The sequence below is a fragment of the Salvelinus alpinus genome, chromosome 8, assembly GCF_045679555.1.
Source record: "Salvelinus alpinus chromosome 8, SLU_Salpinus.1, whole genome shotgun sequence".
In the NCBI taxonomy this organism is placed as follows: domain Eukaryota; kingdom Metazoa; phylum Chordata; class Actinopteri; order Salmoniformes; family Salmonidae; genus Salvelinus; species Salvelinus alpinus.
In genome coordinates this window covers 56,760,234-56,781,152 of record NC_092093.1, presented here as the reverse complement: position 1 = coordinate 56,781,152, position 20,919 = coordinate 56,760,234, and the positions used below count along the sequence as shown (strand labels likewise).

General features: G+C 41.7%; 2 protein-coding genes across 2 annotated transcripts; one reads left to right on the top strand and one right to left on the bottom strand.

The window, feature by feature from the left end:
- The first annotated feature begins 4,802 nt into the window (after positions 1–4,802).
- Positions 4,803–7,898, top strand: nanog (nanog homeobox). Its single transcript, XM_071415013.1, has 4 exons — positions 4,803–5,266; positions 5,783–6,132; positions 6,251–6,367; positions 6,655–7,898. The coding sequence occupies exons 1-4, from the start codon at positions 4,876–4,878 to the stop codon at positions 6,844–6,846; spliced, it is 1,050 nt and encodes a 349-aa protein (XP_071271114.1). The 5' UTR covers positions 4,803–4,875; the 3' UTR covers positions 6,847–7,898.
- A 2,043-nt stretch (positions 7,899–9,941) lies between these two features.
- On the bottom strand, positions 9,942–13,436 carry tm9sf1 (transmembrane 9 superfamily member 1). Its single transcript, XM_071412352.1, is given in 8 exon segments — positions 9,942–11,352; positions 11,756–11,812; positions 11,815–11,906; positions 12,138–12,468; positions 12,705–12,831; positions 12,942–12,963; positions 12,965–13,065; positions 13,216–13,436. Coding segments are annotated over 8 exon segments (1,242 nt in total). The 5' UTR covers positions 13,429–13,436; the 3' UTR covers positions 9,942–11,053.
- Positions 13,437–20,919: the final 7,483 nt, after the last annotated feature.

Genomic DNA, 20,919 nt, shown 5'->3' with positions numbered 1-20,919 from the left:
TTTCGGAGTCTGATAACTCTGAGGAGGACGTTGGGAAAATATTTATACTGATACCCCATTTTTTTTATCCTCAAATCCTTAGGTAAAGCTCTACAGTGCAATATGAATGTCAATACACACAATAGGCTGACTGGGGAGGTGATTTCACACAGTCACAGTCCCGCAATAAGAGCTACAACACTAATATTTGCGTAAACTCTATACAGTTGTGTTCTGTGGGTGTCACCGAGTAGACTGATACCCCATTTCATTGCTTCACATTCCAACCTTGTTTAACATTATCTAGTCTAAATATGGCATGATTCCACCATTGGTTATCTTCTGCATCACGTTCAAATTGGTACTTTTATTTTGAAGGCAAACCGCAAATTCCACCATTGTGCCTAATCCTTATTGTGGCTAGCTTCACAACACATAACCCGGTCCGGTCGAGCCTCACTAGCCAGATGAAGCTAGCTGGCTGCTTATAACGTTAGCTTTGGGCATCAGGGTTTAGTAGCTGGCTAGCTATTTCTTTTCATGAACTGAAGTTTAATGTCAATAGGCGAACAACAAGTGACTACTTAGCTAAGACTTACTCACAAGGATTCCTAAATCATTGCTAAGAATAATGAAAATGACTGCAGTTGCTACTGGTCATTATTTTCAGGCTGGTTGTATTGGTGTTAGCTAGGTACCAAGCTAAAGCTAGCTAGCTACCCCAGAAGTTGCAGTCCAACACAACATTCTACAATTAAACTGTTATTTGTCAAATGATAAGCTTATTTAACGTGTCAAATAGTGTTATTTGACGTGTATCTTTTTTGACACGCAAAGACCCAACCGTGTTCCATACCACATTGAAATACACATCAACATCAGCTTTACAAGTGTACAGCGCCTGTTTTGGGGCGGAGGGCAAACATGATCAATATTGTTAGTGAACAAACTACAGTAGAATATTCTTGCATGAGTGCATGTCTAATTCTACACGTTTTCAAGTTGTAAAAACGTTGTTGTAGTTGAGCATGTCTCAATTGACATGCATAGTAGTATGAGGTGACAATTCGCACCTTTTAAAGGTCACAAAATGGGTAGTACCTCGTCTCACACGGACACTAAAGAAATCGATTAGTCAGACATCTGACTGATTTTCCTGTTCCAAGCGGTTGTTTTCACTGGTACAAATGTTTTTGTAAGCACAAGGTGAGGAATTCACTTTTTTTTCTCTTCTTTTGACATTTTTTTAGAAAATTCAAATAAAATAGCCCAATGATTTGTATACTAAATGCAATTAGAATTTAAAAAAACATTTAGGATACTACTTTAGCTACATCTTCTATTCACCCCCCCCCCCCCCAAAAGCCTCCCACCACACCCATCCCCCAAACACACACCCCACACCTATCACCCTCCCTCTGCCCAGGTAAAGATCAGTAGCTATGTCAGTAGTCCCATAGTCTCAACGTGATCACATATTCTCACCACTAACTGAACAATTACAATTACAATGCAGCCACGGAGGTAGACTAAAAACAAGCATTTGAATGGTAATTCTTGGGCCAGTTTGGTCCAGTATGTGAAAGCATTGCTACCAGATGCTGACTATGCACTGCATTTCAAATCAAATCAAATCAAATCAAATTTTATTTGTCACATACACATGGTTAGCAGATGTTAATGCGAGTGTAGCGAAATGCTTGTGCTTGCAAGCATTTACATGTTCAGCCATTTTAGCCAATTGTCTCCAAGTTGCCTGAATTGTCCTATGATACCTATAAAACGTTATTTACTGTACATAATTAAGAAATATGGTCCGAGGGGGTGTGGTATATGGCCAATATACCATGGCTAAGGGCTGTTCTTATGCATAATGTAACACGGAGTGCCTGGATACAGCCTTTAGCCGTGGTATATACCACAAACCCCCGAGTTGCCTTATTGCTATTATAAACTGGTTACCAAAGTAATTAGAAACAGTAAACAAGTACATGTGGTATAAGGTGTGATACACCATGGCTTTCAGCCATTTTGCAAAGGGGAAACAAGGACTGGTTGTGCACATAAAGCATGTCTTATCAGAGCAAACTCTGACTCAATACTTGGTTTTAGGTTGGACCTCGACAACATGTGTGGTATTAAGAGGGCAGCAGGTGGTGCAATATTTCAATTAGTTCAGAGTGGAAAGGTACACGGTAACTTTGATTGGCTAGGATTTCAGCAGCCATTTGCATTCTTGGCTGATTTGTATTTATCCCAAAGCCGTCCATGTAAAGTAAATGGAGACTAACTGTACTACAGCTGCATATTATTCACTCTATCTAGATCAGTCAGTCATTTTTAAAGCGGTAAGTTGTAATAGAAATATGTCTTTATTGAAAAGATTGTATTTACATTGGACCCAAAATCAGTCGATGACGACTACAGTACACAATATTGCCACAAACCCCAGAGTTGCCTTATTGCTATTATAAACTGGTTACCAAAGTAATTAGAAACAGTAAATAAGTACCTGTGGTATAATGTGTGATATACAACAGCTTTCAGCCAATCAGCATTCAGGGCTCCAACGACCCGGTTTATAATAAGTATTTCTCCCTTCATTGGTGCAGCAAAACCAAACGTTCACACGATCTGATTTTAACCTTTTTAAGTAACTACACTCCAAGCGATCCAGTGTTGCACAGATCACCAGGTAAATAACGTTAGCTAGCCAAGCTAGTTAACATTACATTTAGTTGTTTTGTGCAATATGGTTAAGAGCAGGTCTCTTACCGTGTAAATACGGCCTACAGTACTCTAGGTAGTTTGTGTAGTTTGTCCTTCTATACCAGCATTGCTAGCTGTTTGGGGTTTTAGGCTGGGTTTCTGTACAGCACTTTGAGATATCAGCTGATGTAAGAAGGGCTATATAAATACATTTGATTTGATTTTGATTTGTCTATGAAGCAGACTGTTAGGTCGACAGTATTTCTCCCTTCATTGGTGCAGCAAAACCAAAAGTTCACACAATCTGATTTTAACCTTTTTACAATCAAATAAAGTCCTGCCCACAAACTGCTGAGAATAGATAGGCTTCAGTCACGTTTGCCATAACATGCAGTTACATTTGTCCGTGTTGTTTTGGGCATCTACAAAGGATACTAAATGAAAGTTAAATAAAATAGCCCTATGATTTATATACTAAATGCATTTAGGATACTACTTTAGCTACATCTTCTATTCACCCCCCCCCCCCCCCCAAAAAAAAAGCCTCCCACCACACCCATCACCCAAACACACACCCCACACCTATCACCCTCCCTCTGCCCAGGTAAAGATCAGTAGCTATGTCAGTAGTCCCATAGTCTCAACGTGATCACATATTCTCACCACTAACTGAACAATTACAATTACAATGCAGCCACGGAGGTAGACTAAAAACAAGCATTTGAATGGTAATTCTTGGGCCAGTTTGGTCCAGTATGTGAAAGCATTGCTACCAAATGCTGACTATACACTGCATTTACATGACCAGACATTGTAGCCATTTGTCTCCAAGTTGCCTGAATTTAATTACAAAAATCTGTATTTGAGGAGGGATAAAGGCTCAGGTAGAAAGTGATCAGTGATGTTTTGAGTTGTACTAACTGCATCGACAACAGCATGCTGTGAGACACATTTCGATTCCTGCTTCAATTTCCACTTTTAAGCCAAATAACACAGATACCTATTGATTAAATAATGGGGTGATAATCACATCTAAATTGAGTTTTCCCCCGACCCAGGTCTATATCCTATGTCTGGGCAAAACTAGGGAGAATAAAACAGTCTTTAGGCTACATACTAGTCAATACATTTCTGCAGATTAAATAAATACATCTACAGTATTTTTACCACTCACAGCCACCATTGCTACACACATTTGTGTAGCCTTTCTCTACAATTCAAGCATAATGCACCACCAACAGCCTTGATCACATTAACTGTTGAGGTCACTATTACCTTGAGGCTACCTCCACAACAATGGGACAGCTCTGAAGAGACACTTTATGGCAGGGATGTGAGAGAATGAACATTCTGATCCAAGCGGAAATGTAATCATGTTTGACATGTGTTATAAATTAGGCCTACACATAAAAGTGGTATGACACTATGATTGGTATGTCAATTATAGAGCTAACAAAATTAAAATATAAGAGAAGCAGACTGAGCAGAAAGCTGTACACATTAATCAAAGGTTGTCTTTTCAAAGTGAAGAGAGGATAAAATATGGCATACACAAACAGTGGCAACTATTACAAAACACTGTGACCATTAAGTGTCTGCTCATTATGTTACTTCCAATTAATGAAACTTTTAAACTCATATGTTTTAAAATATAAAATGGTGATGATTTAATGGATATCTGATATATATGTTGGATAATGACTAATAAATTGCACCAAAATAAATCAACCATCAAATAGTTTTTCCTGAGAAAAATGTTGCTTTTTGCTGCTTATTTTGCTTCTTAACATTACTAGTTCAAGAAATACATTAAAACTTCAGGGCAGTGATTAAATTACAAAATGTAATTTCTCCTGAAAAGACCTTTTAAGGGGCGCGGCCTCAATACCGATACCTGAATGAAAGACTTGATGATTGGCTGAGACCTGACCCATACCTTTCCCTATAACTGGTGACCCCAGATTCGATAGACAGTATACTTTTACACTACTTTCTTCAACGTAGGGGAAAGCGATATTACTACTACAATTTCGGTGTTTTCCAGCCGTCGGCAGTTAGTTTATACTAGCTAGCTACACCAAGAAGCTTTCAAACTTCTTGAAGGTTGGCTACAGCATCCTTATTTTTGGGGCTTCATTAAGAAGTTTGGACATTTCTTGCTTGCAAAGAAGAGGGCCTGTGGAAGCGATGGCGGATTGGAAGCTACCAGTGAGCTACAACCCATCCTACCATGCCTTTGCCTATGGTCTCATGTACCAAACAGGGGCTGAGCAAAATCATCCCAACTTTTCCGGCTGGGCAGAGACCGTTTACAACTCTGGGGTAAGCGGCGGCTACCACCAGCAAGCGCAGCAGCAAGCTCAGCATCAATCCCCACCCAGGGATCCCGAAGACAACATTGGTAGTGGCAATCCCCAATACCCAGGTTCTGTCATGTATCTCGGCGACCCTCACAGCCATACTCCGACTGGACGCCTTTTCATTTCCCACAACCGGACTCTGTTTGATCAACCGCCGAAGGAGACCGACGGGCCAAGTAACTACACTCCAAGCGATCCAGTGTTGCACAGATCACCAGGTAAATAACGTTAGCTAGCCAAGCTAGTTAACATTACATTTAGTTGTTTTGTGCAATATGGTTAAGAGCAGGTCTCTTACCGTGTAAATACGGCCTACAGTACTCTAGGTAGTTTGTCCTTCTACACCTGCACTGCTTGCTGTTTGGGGTTTTACGCTGGGTTTCTGTACAGCACTTTGAGATATCAGCTGATGTAAGAAGGGCTATATAAATATATTTGATTTTGATTTGTCTATGAAGCAGACTGTTAGGTCGACATAGTGGTAGTTCTTGTACTTGCATTTGCTGGGTCTCTGGCTAAAGTTACGATCTCCCTCTCAAACAAGGTCCATGTGTTTGTATACAACGCCATTTTGTGAACCGCCAAAAGTGTCCACTCTGGCGCCACTGTTTACCTTTGGTCAGACTGCATGGACAATGGCGCCATCCTGTGGAACTGTTCAAATTCAACCAAGCCAAAATGCAGACTTTATGTACCGACAAGTGTATATAACTTTCTCCTATTTTCTCGCTCAGATTCTTGGAGTTCAGAGAACAGCTATCCTCAAACCAACCCTGCCACCTGGGTGAAAAAGGAGTTGGAAGAGGAGACGGAAAGTGGAAGCCCAAATAATAGTGAGCATGTCTCCAGCTCCTATCCAGAGAACGCAAGCGTGCAAATTCTGGGGAGTGAGGACAACGCCCCGCAGTCTTTGCCCGTGCCTCTCCCAGAGAAAGTGGACAAAGACACCCCCAAACAAAAAGCTCGGACTGCTTTTTCAACTGGCCAAATGGATGCCCTGACCCATCGGTTTAACATGCAGAGGTACCTCTCCCCTGCTGAGATGAAGGCCCTGGCTGGACTGACGGGGCTAACTTACAAACAGGTGAGTTGATTGATTAGCCTACTGTTATGAGCGTAACCCACTCTTCACCATTGTGTCAAATCATACATTTAGCTGGTATTTACTTCAGATGTTGACTAATTATATGCATGTCTTTTAGGTTAAAACATGGTTCCAGAATCGCAGAATGAAACTGAAAAGGCACCAGAAAGACAACAGCTGGGAATCTGCTGGGTACCCAAACCCTGGCTACCCTATCATGCCACCAAACCCTCAGGTGAGCACAATTATAATGCTGTGTAAACCTGCACAATATACATGTTCTTTTCCTAGTTGATATGTTTGGTTATGTTGTACAATACTACATTTATCTTAAACTACAGTTATTGCCCCAGCAGTTGTCTAGCTTGTGCCTCCTGTTGGTTGGTAACAGAGGCAATAGGCTTGGACATAGTGTCTCCAGTCTGGACAATGTCTTAAAGGCAGGATGAAACATCTCTACACACATCAGTGCTTTAGCTTCATGCTGACCGTATGGTGATATTAACCACCATCTCTTTCTAGTTTCAGGGAGATGCCCAAACACAGATTCAGGACCATCACACCAACACTCAACAGTTCCAAGAGGCCATGTTCAAGAAGAGCCCCCAGCAGAACCTGCCTTACTACACGGGTGGATACCCTCAGCCATCCTCCTCTCCCCCACATCCCTCTGCAAGGCCCCTGGGCAACTGGCCCCCAGCCATGACCCACTAAGTGCCCCCCAATGGCTTCTACAGCTCAGCAACGGGCTACAACATGGACAGTGTAAAACACGATTCCAGCATCAGGTGACGACGGGAGCCCCACCAACAGCTCCATACGCATGGCCCTGTTTCACAATGCTAGCCAGTAATCCACAGGTGAATGTCTCAGTGGTAAATCGACTGTTTTTTTTGTAAATGTATGAAATGGTTGTTTGGAAGGATTCTTATAATTAATGTTGAGAGTCAGACACAGGTCATTCTCAAATGATGCGGTGTTGGCTAATTATATCAATCCATCTTAATAATGTGCAGGTTCTGTTTGGACTTTTATCCCTTATTCATATGTTTTATCACAATGTTGCCTTATTTTTTTTTTTATATCTTACCTGAGTTTTTAATATCGTTGAAGAGTTCATTGCTCCTTGTGCTTTTTGACACTCAACTCTGACAAAGTTTTGCACTGTCTATGTTGGAAGTGGCGGGCAATGTTTTTTTTATTTTTTTTTTTATCCATCAGTTAACTACTGATGTCACACACGTTCAGCTGTGTAGCATTTCTCACTGCAATGAATGTTTGTGGTTCCAAGCTGCACCAGTATGATCTTTAACGTTACTGATATGTTTTACCTATTTGACGTGTGTGTGTGGCGCTGCCTTGCGCTAGTTAGAATCAAATGTTAAGGTTTTGTTCGGTAGCCCTGAAACGGGAAAATGCATTGGAACTGACGGGGTAAGTTCTGTGCCCCAGAACTTTCCCCAGATTTTACAAGTTATGCATATTTTTTTTCTCTATTTTTATCATTAACCCTGTTGGTGCACAGTTCACCTGTAATGAAATGATTTGGCCATGGTGGTGGGATTTACTTTTCTTTGTATTGATTACACAGGGCAGTTTTTTTTTAAAGGCAGACTTGTTTGGAAAACCTGCCAACTGTTAAAAGCTCTACATGGACTGCTTCGACCAGGATTTTTGGTAATGTCATCTTGTTGCCTGATCTGTCACTCTTGTAAAGGGGAAACAGGGACTGGTTGTACAAATAAAGCATGTCTTATTAGAGCAAACACTGACTCAATACTTGGTGTGTGTGTGTGTGTGTATATATATATATAGCGTTTTTCTCGCAATATCTATCTCATTATAATATATGTCTTTATTGAAAAGATTGTATTTACATTGGAACCAACTCAGTCGATGGCAACTATGGTACACAATATTGCTCCATCACTGACATTACATTACGCTAGAACGGATCCTTCGGCCAAACCGCAAGCCTGCGTCACACTGAAACATTCACGTCATACACTTTCATCCCCTTCTAAAGCCATTAACATAATTCCATTCATGTCTGTCTGACATCCATATTTCTATAAGGCCCCTGGGATCTTCTTTTCCCCCCACAGGAGGTCTGTACACAGCCCTGTTAGTCATTTCCAAATGCATCTTTCCCCACTTCCTTGAGGTGATCACTGGCCTGTATGTGATTGGCTAAGAAAACACCATTTTCACTTTGTTTCCACAAATCAGATCAACTACCTCAATGACCAAATGACAGGACACACATTGGGTGTGTTCCTCTACTCAGACGTTCCTGACACATGCCAGATCTTACAATGCCTGGAGAGGTATTTTACATATCTACTAGCCACCTCGTTATAGCAATCTGGTGCCCGATGTGCAACCATTGGTTGATGCATGCAATGTCTGAGCAGGGAAACCCAACCTTGAACATTCAAACTGGGCCGGTGTGTGTACATTCCCTTAGTCCCTCTTGAGGATGCGGTAGACGTTTATCTATGCAGTCACTTCACCCCAACCTTTTTTATTTTTTAACTAGGCAAGTCAGTTAAAAACAAATTCTTGTTGACAATGACAGCCTACCGGGGAACAGTGGGGTAACTGCCTTGTTCAGAATTACACCTTGTCCACTCGGGGATTTGATCCAGCAACATTTTGGTTCCTGGCCCAACGCTCTAACCACTAGGCTACCTGCTACCTACATGTACAAATAACCTTGACTGACCTGTACCGCCGCACATTGACTGTGTACCGGTACCCCCATTGTAATTTTATTGTGTTACTTTTTTACCTTAGTTTATTTTGTTAACTCTTTCTTGAACCGCACCGTTGGTTAAGGGTTTGTAAGTAAGCATTTCACTGTAAGGTCTACACTTGTTGTATTCGGCGCATGTGACAAATAAAGTTTGATTTGATGTAGCGAATTAAGCCCAGCAAGATCCAGAAGGAGACAGTTCCCAGCACGAGAGAGAAGACCAACGCCATGAGGAGAGAGTAACCAAAGAACTCTGCACCGGGCCGCTCATACTAGAACGGCCGCGGTAGTAAAAACGCTGAATAGACAAAGATGAAGAAGGCCTGTGGAAGCTGTGCTCAGCACGCTGGGCCACCACCAGCGGTAGTCCTCGCCAGACAGCAGGAAGTAGGTGAGCGCAACCGAGATGCAGGCGCCTAACAAGAAGAAGATGCTATACAGGGTGTAATGCTCGCGGCCCCACATGGTGGCGAAGATGTAGTACAGCTCCACTGGGATGGCACTGAGGGAGGTTAGGGCAATACGCCAGAAATACACAATATACACTCTTTATGTTTGGGTGTTGTTCAGCGTTCTGTGACAAATTACTTTGAGCTAGCTACTAAAATCCCAATCAAAAATAGATTGCCCTGACATAGAGAAAGGGGGGAGGGAGAGAAATGATTAGAAACAAGGCTATACACAATAGATGGATTGTCTGGGTGTTGTTCAGGGTTCTGTGACAAATTACTGAGCTACTAAAAGGCCAGACCACAAATAAAATGTGATCGATTAGTTTTATACATAACAAGGGAGCTGGAGGAGGGATGGAAGGAAGGGAGGGAGGAGGGGTGGCAGGAAGTGAGGGAGAGAATGAAGGAAGGATGAAAAGAGCGTGGTAGCAAGGAGAGATGGGTAGAGAGAGGAAGAAGGGAGAGAAGAGGAGGGAGGGAGGGAGGGGGGGGAGAGGGCAGAGAGTCAGATGCAAGCAGAGATGGAGACAAGAGAGAAGCTTTAGGTTAATTGAAACTGAACAGTTCAAGACACTACACACATCCTGCTGAAAATACACACATACTGTGTAAATTTTTTATTGTAATTGAAACTCTACCAGACTTGACAAAAATACATTAAATGTACAATATATGGAACATAACATTTACGATATATATGGCATGAAAATAAAATCACCTGAGAAGAGTGAGGAGGATTGTCCAGACCTGGCACTGGCCATGTATCTGTGTGTAGAGGATATTCCAGACCAGGCACTGGCCATGTATCTGTGTGTAGAGGATATTCCAGACCAGGCACTGGCCATGTATCTGTGTGTAGAGGATATTCCAGACCAGGCACTGGCCATGTATCTGTGTGTAGAGGAGGATATTCCAGACCCAGCATTGGCCATGTATCTGTGTGTAGAGGATATTCCAGACCAGGCACTGGCCATGTATCTGTGTGTAGAGGATATTCCAGACCAGGCACTGGCCATGTATCTGTGTGTAGAGGATATTCCAGACCAGGCACTGGCCATGTATCTGTGTGTAGAGGAGGATATTCCAGACCAGGCACTGGCCATGTATCTGTGTGTAGAGGATATTCCAGACCAGGCACTGGCCATGTATCTGTGTGTAGAGGATATTCCAGACCAGGCACTGGCCATGTATCTGTGTGTAGAGGATATTCCAGACCAGGCACTGGCCATGTATCTGTGTGTAGAGGAGGATATTCCAGACCAGGCACTGGCCATGTATCTGTGTGTAGAGGATATTCCAGACCAGGCACTGGCTATGTATCTGTGTGTAGAGGATATTCCAGACCAGGCACTGGCCATGTATCTGTGTGTAGAGGATATTCCAGACCAGGCACTGGCCATGTATCTGTGTGTAGAGGAGGATATTCCAGACCCAGCAGATGGCCATGTATCTGTGTGTAGAGGATATTCCAGACCAGGCACTGGCCATGTATCTGTGTTTAGAGGATATTCCAGACCCAGCATTGGCGATGTATCTGTGTTTAGAGGATATTCCAGACCAGGCACTGGCCATGTATCTGTGTGTAGAGGAGGATATTCCAGACCCAGCACTGGCCATGTATCTGTGTGTAGAGGATATTCCAGACCAGGCACTGGCCATGTATCTGTGTGTAGAGGAGGATATTCCAGACCCAGCATTGGCCATGTATCTGTGTTTAGAGGATATTCCAGACCAGGCACTGGCCATGTATCTGTGTGTAGAGGATATTCCAGACCAGGCACTGGCCATGTATCTGTGTGTAGAGGAGGATATTCCAGACCAGGCACTGGCCATGTATCTGTGTGTAGAGGAGGATATTCCAGACCAGGCACTGGCCATGTGTCTGTGTGTAGAAGCTACAGGAGCAGTATCCTGACACACAACTCGGCAACGCGTACAGCATGATGGCCGCCGAGTTGATAGCACCATGACGATGCACGTTAAACATTCCCAGCAACGCCATGACGATGATCCCTACAGCAAAAAGACACACAGGGAGAGCAAAATGGGAGAGCTTCAGGAGCCTATCAGGAGCCTGTCGTGATAATAGCTCACAATGTCTACTGACTACTTTGTCACTGGCATATCTGTGTACATCCACACCCATGTTCTGTGTCTGTGTGCTTATCAGATGTCCAGTTCTTATGTCACACAGACATTCAATCCCCGTGCAATGGGAAGTAACACAAGGGGAAAGGAATGCAATGCATTTGATGAACGCTAGGTGTCGGAACATCACACAACCATAAACAACTGGTCAAATTCAACCCTGATCTGCTCTTAGATTTTTTTGGATAAAGATTCTGTATTCTGAGGCATTAATTGTAAGATTTGATGAATGTGTTCTGAGTGTTAAACCAGTGTGTTGATGGGTTACCTGTCACCAGGGTTAGAAACTGAGTTCCCACTCCCAACACGGGACACAGCAGGCTGTGTAAGGAGGGACCCGGAAAACGTCCGTTTGGATGGTCTACCAGCCACTGTCCCCTTGGTCCAGATCATCACAGCTCCCCTCCTCAACATTGTACCTACAGTAACAACAGGAACGTAAGAAAGAGCTTGAACAGTGGAAAAGTAATTCCCACACATTTGAGCTCCCATTTCCAGACATAATCCCATTTAAACATGATTTATAGCCACAAATAGACCTACTCTTATATGCCCAAACTGTTGCATTCCAACACCAATTTGACCTCTCTGGTGAAACAGAACACCATTACAATGTCTAATCATCCCCAGTCCGTCACCTAATTGGTCACCTGGCGAAGTCGTTCTTGAGGACCTGGATGAGGATGATGTCAAAGCCCAGCAGTAGCACCACCAGCACCAGGGAGATGTCCAGAGTCTTGGGGAAGAATGAGTAGTCCCTCAGCCTCTCTGCCAGCCGGGTGTGGGTCAGAGGGCTATCAAACCAGTGCACGCTGTAGGTGAAGGACAGTGCCAGCCTGCCGCCTGTCCCCACCAACCCGTGTCTGGCGCCACCGCCACCCTCCTCCAGAGGCACTGGCTTGGAGTCCTTCACTGAGACGTTGGCAAAGATCACAGAGTCGCCGTTGTACACAATGTTGAAGTCCAGGTGTGTCCACAGCCCTACCTGTGTACACATAAAAGACACAGACACAGAGACAGAGAGACAGACAGACAGAGAGACAGAGAGACAGACAGACAGACAGACAGACAGACAGACAGACAGACAGACAGACAGACAGACAGACAGAGAGACAGACAGACAGACAGACAGACAGACAGACAGACTGTGAGAGCCCGTAGACATGGGTCTGTACTGGGATGTAAAGGGAGATAGAACTGAAGAACGACCGACTGACCCTCCTAATGACGTTGAGGCAGGAAGCCACTCTCCTCCATGTATCCCACAAAGCCCCAGGTGGGAATGTCATCCAGGACAAACTCAAAGTAATACGGCTCCTCTATGGCCTCTAGGAGCTGGTCCACCTACAAGAAAGGAGACATAAAAGGAAAGATGTCACCAATTAGACTCAGGTACACCTTTCAATTATGCAATGTACTGTGAAGTTGTGTGTATTTTGTCCGAGCGCAAATACCTCTTTCTCTGTTAGACTTAGAATTTTCTTCTTCTGTATTCTCACAGAATTTGATTTCATACAGGGACTCTGTCATCCGATCTCCATCAAGCACTTCTCCCACACTAAGGGACTTATGGAGCACGTGGGGAGAAAAGTTTCTCAGACATTATATGCTAAGTCCTCATAGAGATATTATATACAGTACTGATAACATACAGTTCTGTTAACTGAAGCACCATACAAGCATAAAATCATTAGTCATATATTTGCATATTCATATGTATTCATGGTCCTCTTTTGGCCTGCAAACAGACAACATGTAGTAATGATTCGTTCTCTGGGGGTTGTGGTAAGGACCAACTTTGTTGACATGTAGGGTTTCGGGATCCCCTTACTTGTAGCTCACTTTAGCCCATGTCATCTGTGGCATGAGACACAAGACCAATGTGCAATAGCCTATCATCCTGCAGACTCCTTGCTGTGTAGGATGCTCCATTTCAGCCATTATGAGCCCTGTTGAAAATGAATAGAGTTTCAATATATTAAGAATACAGTACCGCAAGAGTTGAACAGGTCGAGTGTCAAAAAGCCTAGAAGCATATTCAGGGATTACAGCAAACTATTGCAAAACATTAGCATTTCACCATAGGTAAATATATAGTGAGTATACCAAATATTAAGAACATCTGCTCTTCCCATTACATAGACTGACCAGGTGAATCCAGGTGAAAGCGTGATCCCTTATTGATGTCACTTGTTAAATCCACGTCAATCAGTGTAGATGAAGGGGAGGAGACCGGTTAAAGGAGGATTTTCAAGCCTTGAGACGATTGGGACATGGATTAGGTATGCCATTCAGAGGGTGAATGGGCAAGACAAAATATTTAAATGCCTTTGAACGGGGTATGGTAGTAGGTGCCAGGCGCACCAGTTTGTGTCAAGAATGGCAATGCTGCTGTTTTTTTTTTTTTTTACGTTCAACAGTTTCCTGTGTGTATCAAGAATGGTCCACCACTCAAATGACATCCAGCCAACTTGACAACTGTGGGGTCAACATGGTGGGGGGGGGGTATTTAGCCAATTCAACAGCCATCACCCACATAGCAACTGTCCCTAGCTACCTGTGAAACAACAACACACTGATAGTGCATTGCAGGAGTGAACTCTAAGTAAAGAGTCTGTAGTCAGTGTTGAGTCTACTAACTACATTAAAACATGCACAATACTTGTTTTCATCTAAAGTCCTCTAGTTACAGTTGAAGTCGTAAGTTTACATACACTTAGGTTGGAGTCATTAAAACTCGTTTTTCAACCACTCCACAAATTTCTTGTTAACAAACGATAGTTTTGGTAAGTCAGTTAGGACATCTACTTTGTGCATGACACAAGTAATTTTTCCAACAATTGTTTTCAGACAGATTATTTAACTTATAATTCACTGTATCACAATTCCAGTGGGTCAGAAGTTTACATACACTAAGTTGACTTTGCCTTTAAACAGCTTGGAAAATTCCAGAAAATTATGTCATGGCTTTAGAAGCTTCTGATAGGAAAATTGACGTCATTTGAATCAATTGGAGGTGTACCTGTGGATGTATTTCAAGACGTACCTTCAAACTCAGTGCCTCTTTGCTTGACATCATGGGAAAATCAAAAGAAATCAGCAAAGATCTCAGAAAAAAAATGTAGACCTCCACAAGTCTGGTTCATCCTTGGGAGCAATTTCCAAATGCCTGAAGGTACCATGTTCAGCTGTACAAACAATAGTATGCAAGTATAAACACAGTGGGACCACCCAGCCGTCATACCGCTCAGGAAGGAGACGTATTCTGTCTCCTAGAGATGACTGTACTCTGGTGCGAAAAGTGCAAATCAATCCCAGAACAACAGCAAAGGACCTTGTGAAGATGCTGGAGGAAACAGGTACCAAAGTATCTATATCCACAGTAAACCGAGTCCTATGTCGACATAACCTAAAAGGCCGCTCAGCAAGGAAGAAGCCACTCTCCAAAACCCCCATCAAAAAGCCAGACTACATTTTGTAACTGCACATGGGGACAAAGATCGTACTTTTTGGAGAAATGTCTTCTGGTCTGATGAAACAAAAATAGAACTGTTTGGCCATAATGATCATCGTTATGTTTGGAGGAAAAAGGGGGAAGCTTGCAAGCCGAAGAACACCATCCCAACCGTGAAGCACGGGGGTGGCAGCATCATGTTGTGGGGGTGCTTTGCTGCAGGAGAGACTGGTGCACTTCACAAAATAAAATAGATTGCATCATGAGGCAGGAAAATGATGTGGATATATTGAAGCAACATCTCAAGACATCAGTCAGGAAGTTAAAGCTTGATCACAAATGGGTCTTCCAAAGGGACAATGACCCCAAGCATACTTCCAAAGTTGTGGCAAAATGGACAACAAAGTCAAGGTATTGGAGTGGCCATCACAAAGCCCTGACCTCAATCCCACAGAAAATATGTGGGCAGAACTGAAAAAGTGTGTGCAAGCAAGGAGGCCTACAAACTGACTCAGTTACACCATCTCTGTCAGGAGGAATGTGCCAAAATTCACCCAATTTGTGGGAAGTTTATGGAAGGCTACCTGACGTTTGACCCAAGTTAAACCATTTAAAGGCAATGCTACCAAATACTAATTGAGTGTATGTAAACTTCTGACCCACTGGGAATGTGGAAAATAAAAAGCTGAAATAAATCATTCTCTCTACTATTGTTCTGACATTTCACATTCATAAAATAAAGTGGTGATACTAACTAACTCAAGACAGGGAATTTTTACTTGGAATAAATGTCCGGAATTGTGAAAAACTAAGTTTAAATGTATTTGGCTAAGATGTATGTAAACCTCCGACTTCAACTGTACATCGAGGAACTTGCTACCGTGCCGTGCATCAACTAGCTCAAGAACATACTTATTTACATGCTACCAAACCTGTCTGTCCGCTGGATTCCTCAGATTCCAGGCCCAATAATACTGTAACGACCCTGGGTTTATAACCGCGGAAATTGATTCTGCCGTACGAGCATGCTTTTGCGGCACAGTCGATAGCGCGACGGACCTCGGGCTAAAAAGGTCGAGGGTTCGAGACCTGCTCCCTGCTGTTTCATTACATTGGTGTCAGAAGTGGGATCGGACCTTGCTTCCACGACAGTGCGTGTGCTTGGCCGGTGAGCGCGTTCCTGTAGACGTAGAGTCGCAAGCTAACGCGAGGACGCGCTCTTTGAAAGGAGGGATTAGTTTAACAGCTATCAAACCAGGCCACGGTGATGGTGATGCAATCGATTCTGCCGCACAGTCGATAGCGCGCCGGACTTCAGGTTAGAACGTCGAGGGTTCAAGACCTGCTCCCTGCTGTTTCATTACAATACTTACTCTCCTCCTCAGCAATGTCCTGCTGGGATTAAGCTAAATATTGATAAAAAATAATAATTTAGGTTCAATTGTGCTACTTCCATTATATAGGAATCCAGATATGTATCGTACTTTTAAAGACACATGAATCGAAGGAGACCGACACCTCACCTTAAAAAATACAAATAACGACGGCTCACTTTTTCGGAGTGGGCGGGTTGAAGACGCAAAAAACGCAACCTCCACTACAGAGTTTCAAAACTTGTCTTTGCCACCTCGTTAATCTATCTTCAAATGATTATTCATTAACCCCTCATATTTGGCCATTTAAATAATATATCATAAACATTTCGTGTGTGCATATTCACTGCTGTAATGTGTACTGAGCTATAATAAGAACCGTCCTGTGTTAATTTTTTTATATTTATATATTTTTTATTTTTTCCTTCTTTTTGTTTTATTATTTTTTTTATTAACAGTAACATACAAAACATAAACATAACAGCCAGAGGGATGAAAGAAATGATTAAAAAAAATAAAACTAATCCACATTATATCAATTCAAATACAGACATGTAGCGAATACATTTTTAACATTTTGTTTTGTATACGTTTTAATGACTCTAAATAGCATTCCACAATAGATAAAAAATTGTAAAAAAGGGGCTTTTTCTTCATAAATTTGGATTTGTCTAAGTAAAATTATCCTCTTAAAATAAATAAATTTATGACAAACTCACGTTCAATTGTGGAATCAGTGTAGTAAAATAATATGTCAAACTTAGACATTTCAATGGTTGTATGCAATTTGAGGCCAAAATATAGTTTTACATCAGTCCAGAACACTTCACTATATAAACAATGACAGAATAAGTGTTCAATAGATTCAGGTTCTAGTTCAGAAAAACTGCATTCACTGGTACCATCAGGTATATATTTAGAAATCAAGCTATTACACGGATAGAATCTATGGATAATCTGAAAGGAGATCTCCTTTACTTTATTGGTCACCATAGATTTGTGTGGAGTGAGCCAAGCATGGCTCCAGTTTACATCAAACGATGAAGCCCAACAAAATATCGCAGAGGGAATAGACTTCCTGTAGAAAATATCCCTTAATAAACGATTGTTGAATTTCGTATCTAGTAGACCTATGCCATTCACCTGGATATCGCTTACAATCGGAGATATTCCAAAATATGCATTATTCTGAAGTAAAGTTTTTATCCCACTAGGTATAGCTTTAATAACAGTGTCATATTCCTTGCTTAAAACCTCAAAGTTGTATCTTTCCATAAATTCTCTCCGCGTAAATAGGTACGTAATATTAACTAATTGGCTGACAAGGATAATGTTTTTCGAGAACCATTTATGGTAAAATGACATCTTGTTTCTTTGTAATATCGAACCATTGTTCCATATAAAACATTTATGAGGTGAAAAGTTGTGTTTATAGAATAAAGCCCAGCACATGAAAGCCTGCTTGTGAAAAGCCGCCAGTTTCACAGGAAGTTTACCCACAATATATGGACATCGTAGTAAAAGATTAAGCCCTTCGAACTTCTGAAAAACAAAATGAGGTATAATATTCCAGAAACTATGAGGATTTTTTATGTACCCTTTAATCCAGTTGATTTTTGATATCTGATTGAATAGAGTGAGGTCTAAGACATTTAGACCGCCATCACAAACCCTGTTGGTGATAACATCTCTTTTTATCTTATGTGGCTTGTTTTTCCATATGAAGTTGTACAATAGCCTATCTAAGATACAACAAGTGGATTTGGGAATGTCAATAGGTGAAAAAAGATAGGATGCACGAGATAGCCCCTCAGCTTTGGATAAAAGCACCCTTCCTTGAAGACTTAAATAAACTCCCTAACCATGAGGATATTTTTTGTTGTTGACAGATTCAGTTACAGGGTTCAAATTAAGATCATTCACAGCCTTAAGATTTTTGGTGATCTTTACACCGAGGTAGGTTACAGTATCTTTTTTTCAGAGATGTTACAATCTGCTGGATTGACAGCTCCTTTCAGAACAAACATCTCACATTTGGAAAGATTTAATACCAAACCTGAGATTTTGGAGAACTGCTTCACGATATCCAATGATAATCTAGCTTGTGACACATAAAAAAAAAAAAAGGTGAGGTGTCATCCGCCAGTTGGGATATCTTGATCTATCTGGCATGGGATATAATGCCTTCAAATGGACTTTTATGAACTAATGAGCATAACATTTGATATACTAATAAATTAAAAAAAAGGTGAAATTGGACAACCTTGTTGTATTCCTTTGTAATTGTTAAACCTTGAGGATGTTCCATGACACGGTTTGATACAGCTATTGCCACCATTATACAGAGTTCTAATAGCATCAACAACAAAAAAGACCAAACTTCAAATGCTTAAGACAATCAAAGATAAAATTGTGACTTACAGTATCAAATGCTTTCTGAAAATCCAAAAATAGGATAACAGGGAAGTAATCCAATAGATCACAATACTCAACCAAGTCTAACAGCAGCCTCAGATTATTAGATATATGGCACCCTTTCATAAACCCTGATTGACATTCATCAATCAGATCATTCAAGCAAGACTTTAACCTTTTTGCAAAGATTAAGGCTATAATTTTGTAGTTGTTATTTAGGAGTGTGATTGGACGCCAATTATCAATATTTAAGAGATCCTTGTGTGGTTTAGGTATAAGAGTAATAACCCCTTGCTTCAAAGAGGCAGGTAGTTCTCCCTTCTTTAAAGCCTCCTTAAATGTTTCAAGTAAAAATGGTGCTATTTCTTCAGAGAAGGTTTTGTAAAATTCAGAGGTTAATCCATCACAACCTGGAGATTTGTTATTTTTTAATTGAGCAATCCCGTACTGGATGTCCATAATGGATAAATCTTGACAGCAAGAACGATTTAATTCTTCACTAACCGAATTAACATTCTCTATAGAATCAAGGAGATTCTTAGAGTCACCCAAATTGTTATCGAAGGAGTAAAGATTCTCATAAAACTTACTGGTAAAGTCTGATAACAACTCTCTATCCTCAGTGGTAACCCCATTAATCTGAGTGGTCTGATAACAACTCTCTATCCTCAGTGGTAACCCCATTAATCTGAGTGGTCTGATAACAACTCTCTATCCTCAGTGGTAACCCCATTAATCTGAGTGGTCTGATAACAACTCTCTATCCTCAGTGGTAACCCCATTAATCTGAGTGGTCTGATAACAACTCTCTATCCTCAGTGGTAACCCCATTAATCTGAGTGGTCTGATAACAACTCTCTATCCTCAGTGGTAACCCCATTAATCTGAGTGGTCTGATAACAACTCTCTATCCTCAGTGGTAACCCCATTAATCTGAGTGGTCTGATAACAACTCTCTATCCTCAGTGGTAACCCCATTAATCTGAGTGGTCTGATAACAACTCTCTATCCTCAGTGGTAACCCCATTAATCTGAGTGGTCTGATAACAACTCTCTATCCTCAGTGGTAACCCCATTAATCTGAGTGGTCTGATAACAACTCTCTATCCTCAGTGATAACCCCATTAATCTGAGTGGTCTGATAACAACTCTCTATCCTCAGTGGTAACCCCATTAATCTGAGTGGTCTGATAACAACTCTCTATCCTCAGTGGTAACCCCATTAATCTGAGTGGTCTGATAACAACTCTCTACCCTCAGTGGTAACCCCATTAATCTGAGTGGTCTGATAACAACTCTCTATCCTCAGTGGTAACCCCATTAATCTGAGTGGTCTGATAACAACTCTCTATCCTCAGTGGTAACCCCATTAATCTGAGTGGTCTGATAACAACTCTCTATTCTCAGTGGTAACCCCATTAATCTGAGTGGTCTGATAACAACTCTCTATCCTCAGTGGTAACCCCATTAATCTGAGTGGTCTGATAACAACTCTCTATCCTCAGTGGTAACCCCATTAATCTGAGTGGTCTGATAACAACTCTCTATCCTCAGTGGTAACCCCATTAATCTGAGTGGTCTGATAACAACTCTCTATCCTCAGTGGTAACCCCATTAATCTGAGTGGACTGATAACAACTCTCTATCCTCAGTGGTAACCCCATTAATCTGAGTGGTCTGATAACAACTCTCTATCCTCAGTGGTAACCCCATTAATCTGAGTGGTCTGATAACAACTCTCTATCCTCAGTGGTAACCCCATTAATCTGAGTGGTCTGATAACAACTCTCTATCCTCAGTGGTAACCCCATTAATCTGAGTGGTCTGATAACAACTCTCTATCCTCAGTGGTAACCCCATTAATCTGAGTGGTCTGATAACAACTCTCTATCCTCAGTGGTAACCCCATTAATCTGAGTGGTCTGATAACAACTCTCTATCCTCAGTGGTAACCCCATTAATCTGAGTGGTCTGATAACAACTCTCTATTCTCAGTGGTAACCCCATTAATCTGAGTGGTCTGATAACAACTCTCTATCCTCAGTGGTAACCCCATTAATCTGAGTGGTCTGATAACAACTCTCTATCCTCAGTGGTAACCCCATTAATCTGAGTGGTCTGATAACAACTCTCTATCCTCAGTGGTAACCCCATTAATCTGAGTGGTCTGATAACAACTCTCTATCCTCA

What these genes read in the sequence shown, in the direction of transcription:
- nanog (XM_071415013.1), top strand. Translation starts at nt 4,876, where the DNA reads ATGGCGGATTGGAAGCTACCAGTGAGCTACAACCCATCCTACCATGCC. An exon ending in AGTGTTGCACAGATCACCAG is followed by an intron (nt 5,267 to 5,782) that starts GTAAATAACGTT and finishes TTTCTCGCTCAG; the next exon opens with ATTCTTGGAGTTCAGAGAAC. An exon ending in CGGGGCTAACTTACAAACAG is followed by an intron (nt 6,133 to 6,250) that starts GTGAGTTGATTG and finishes CATGTCTTTTAG; the next exon opens with GTTAAAACATGGTTCCAGAA.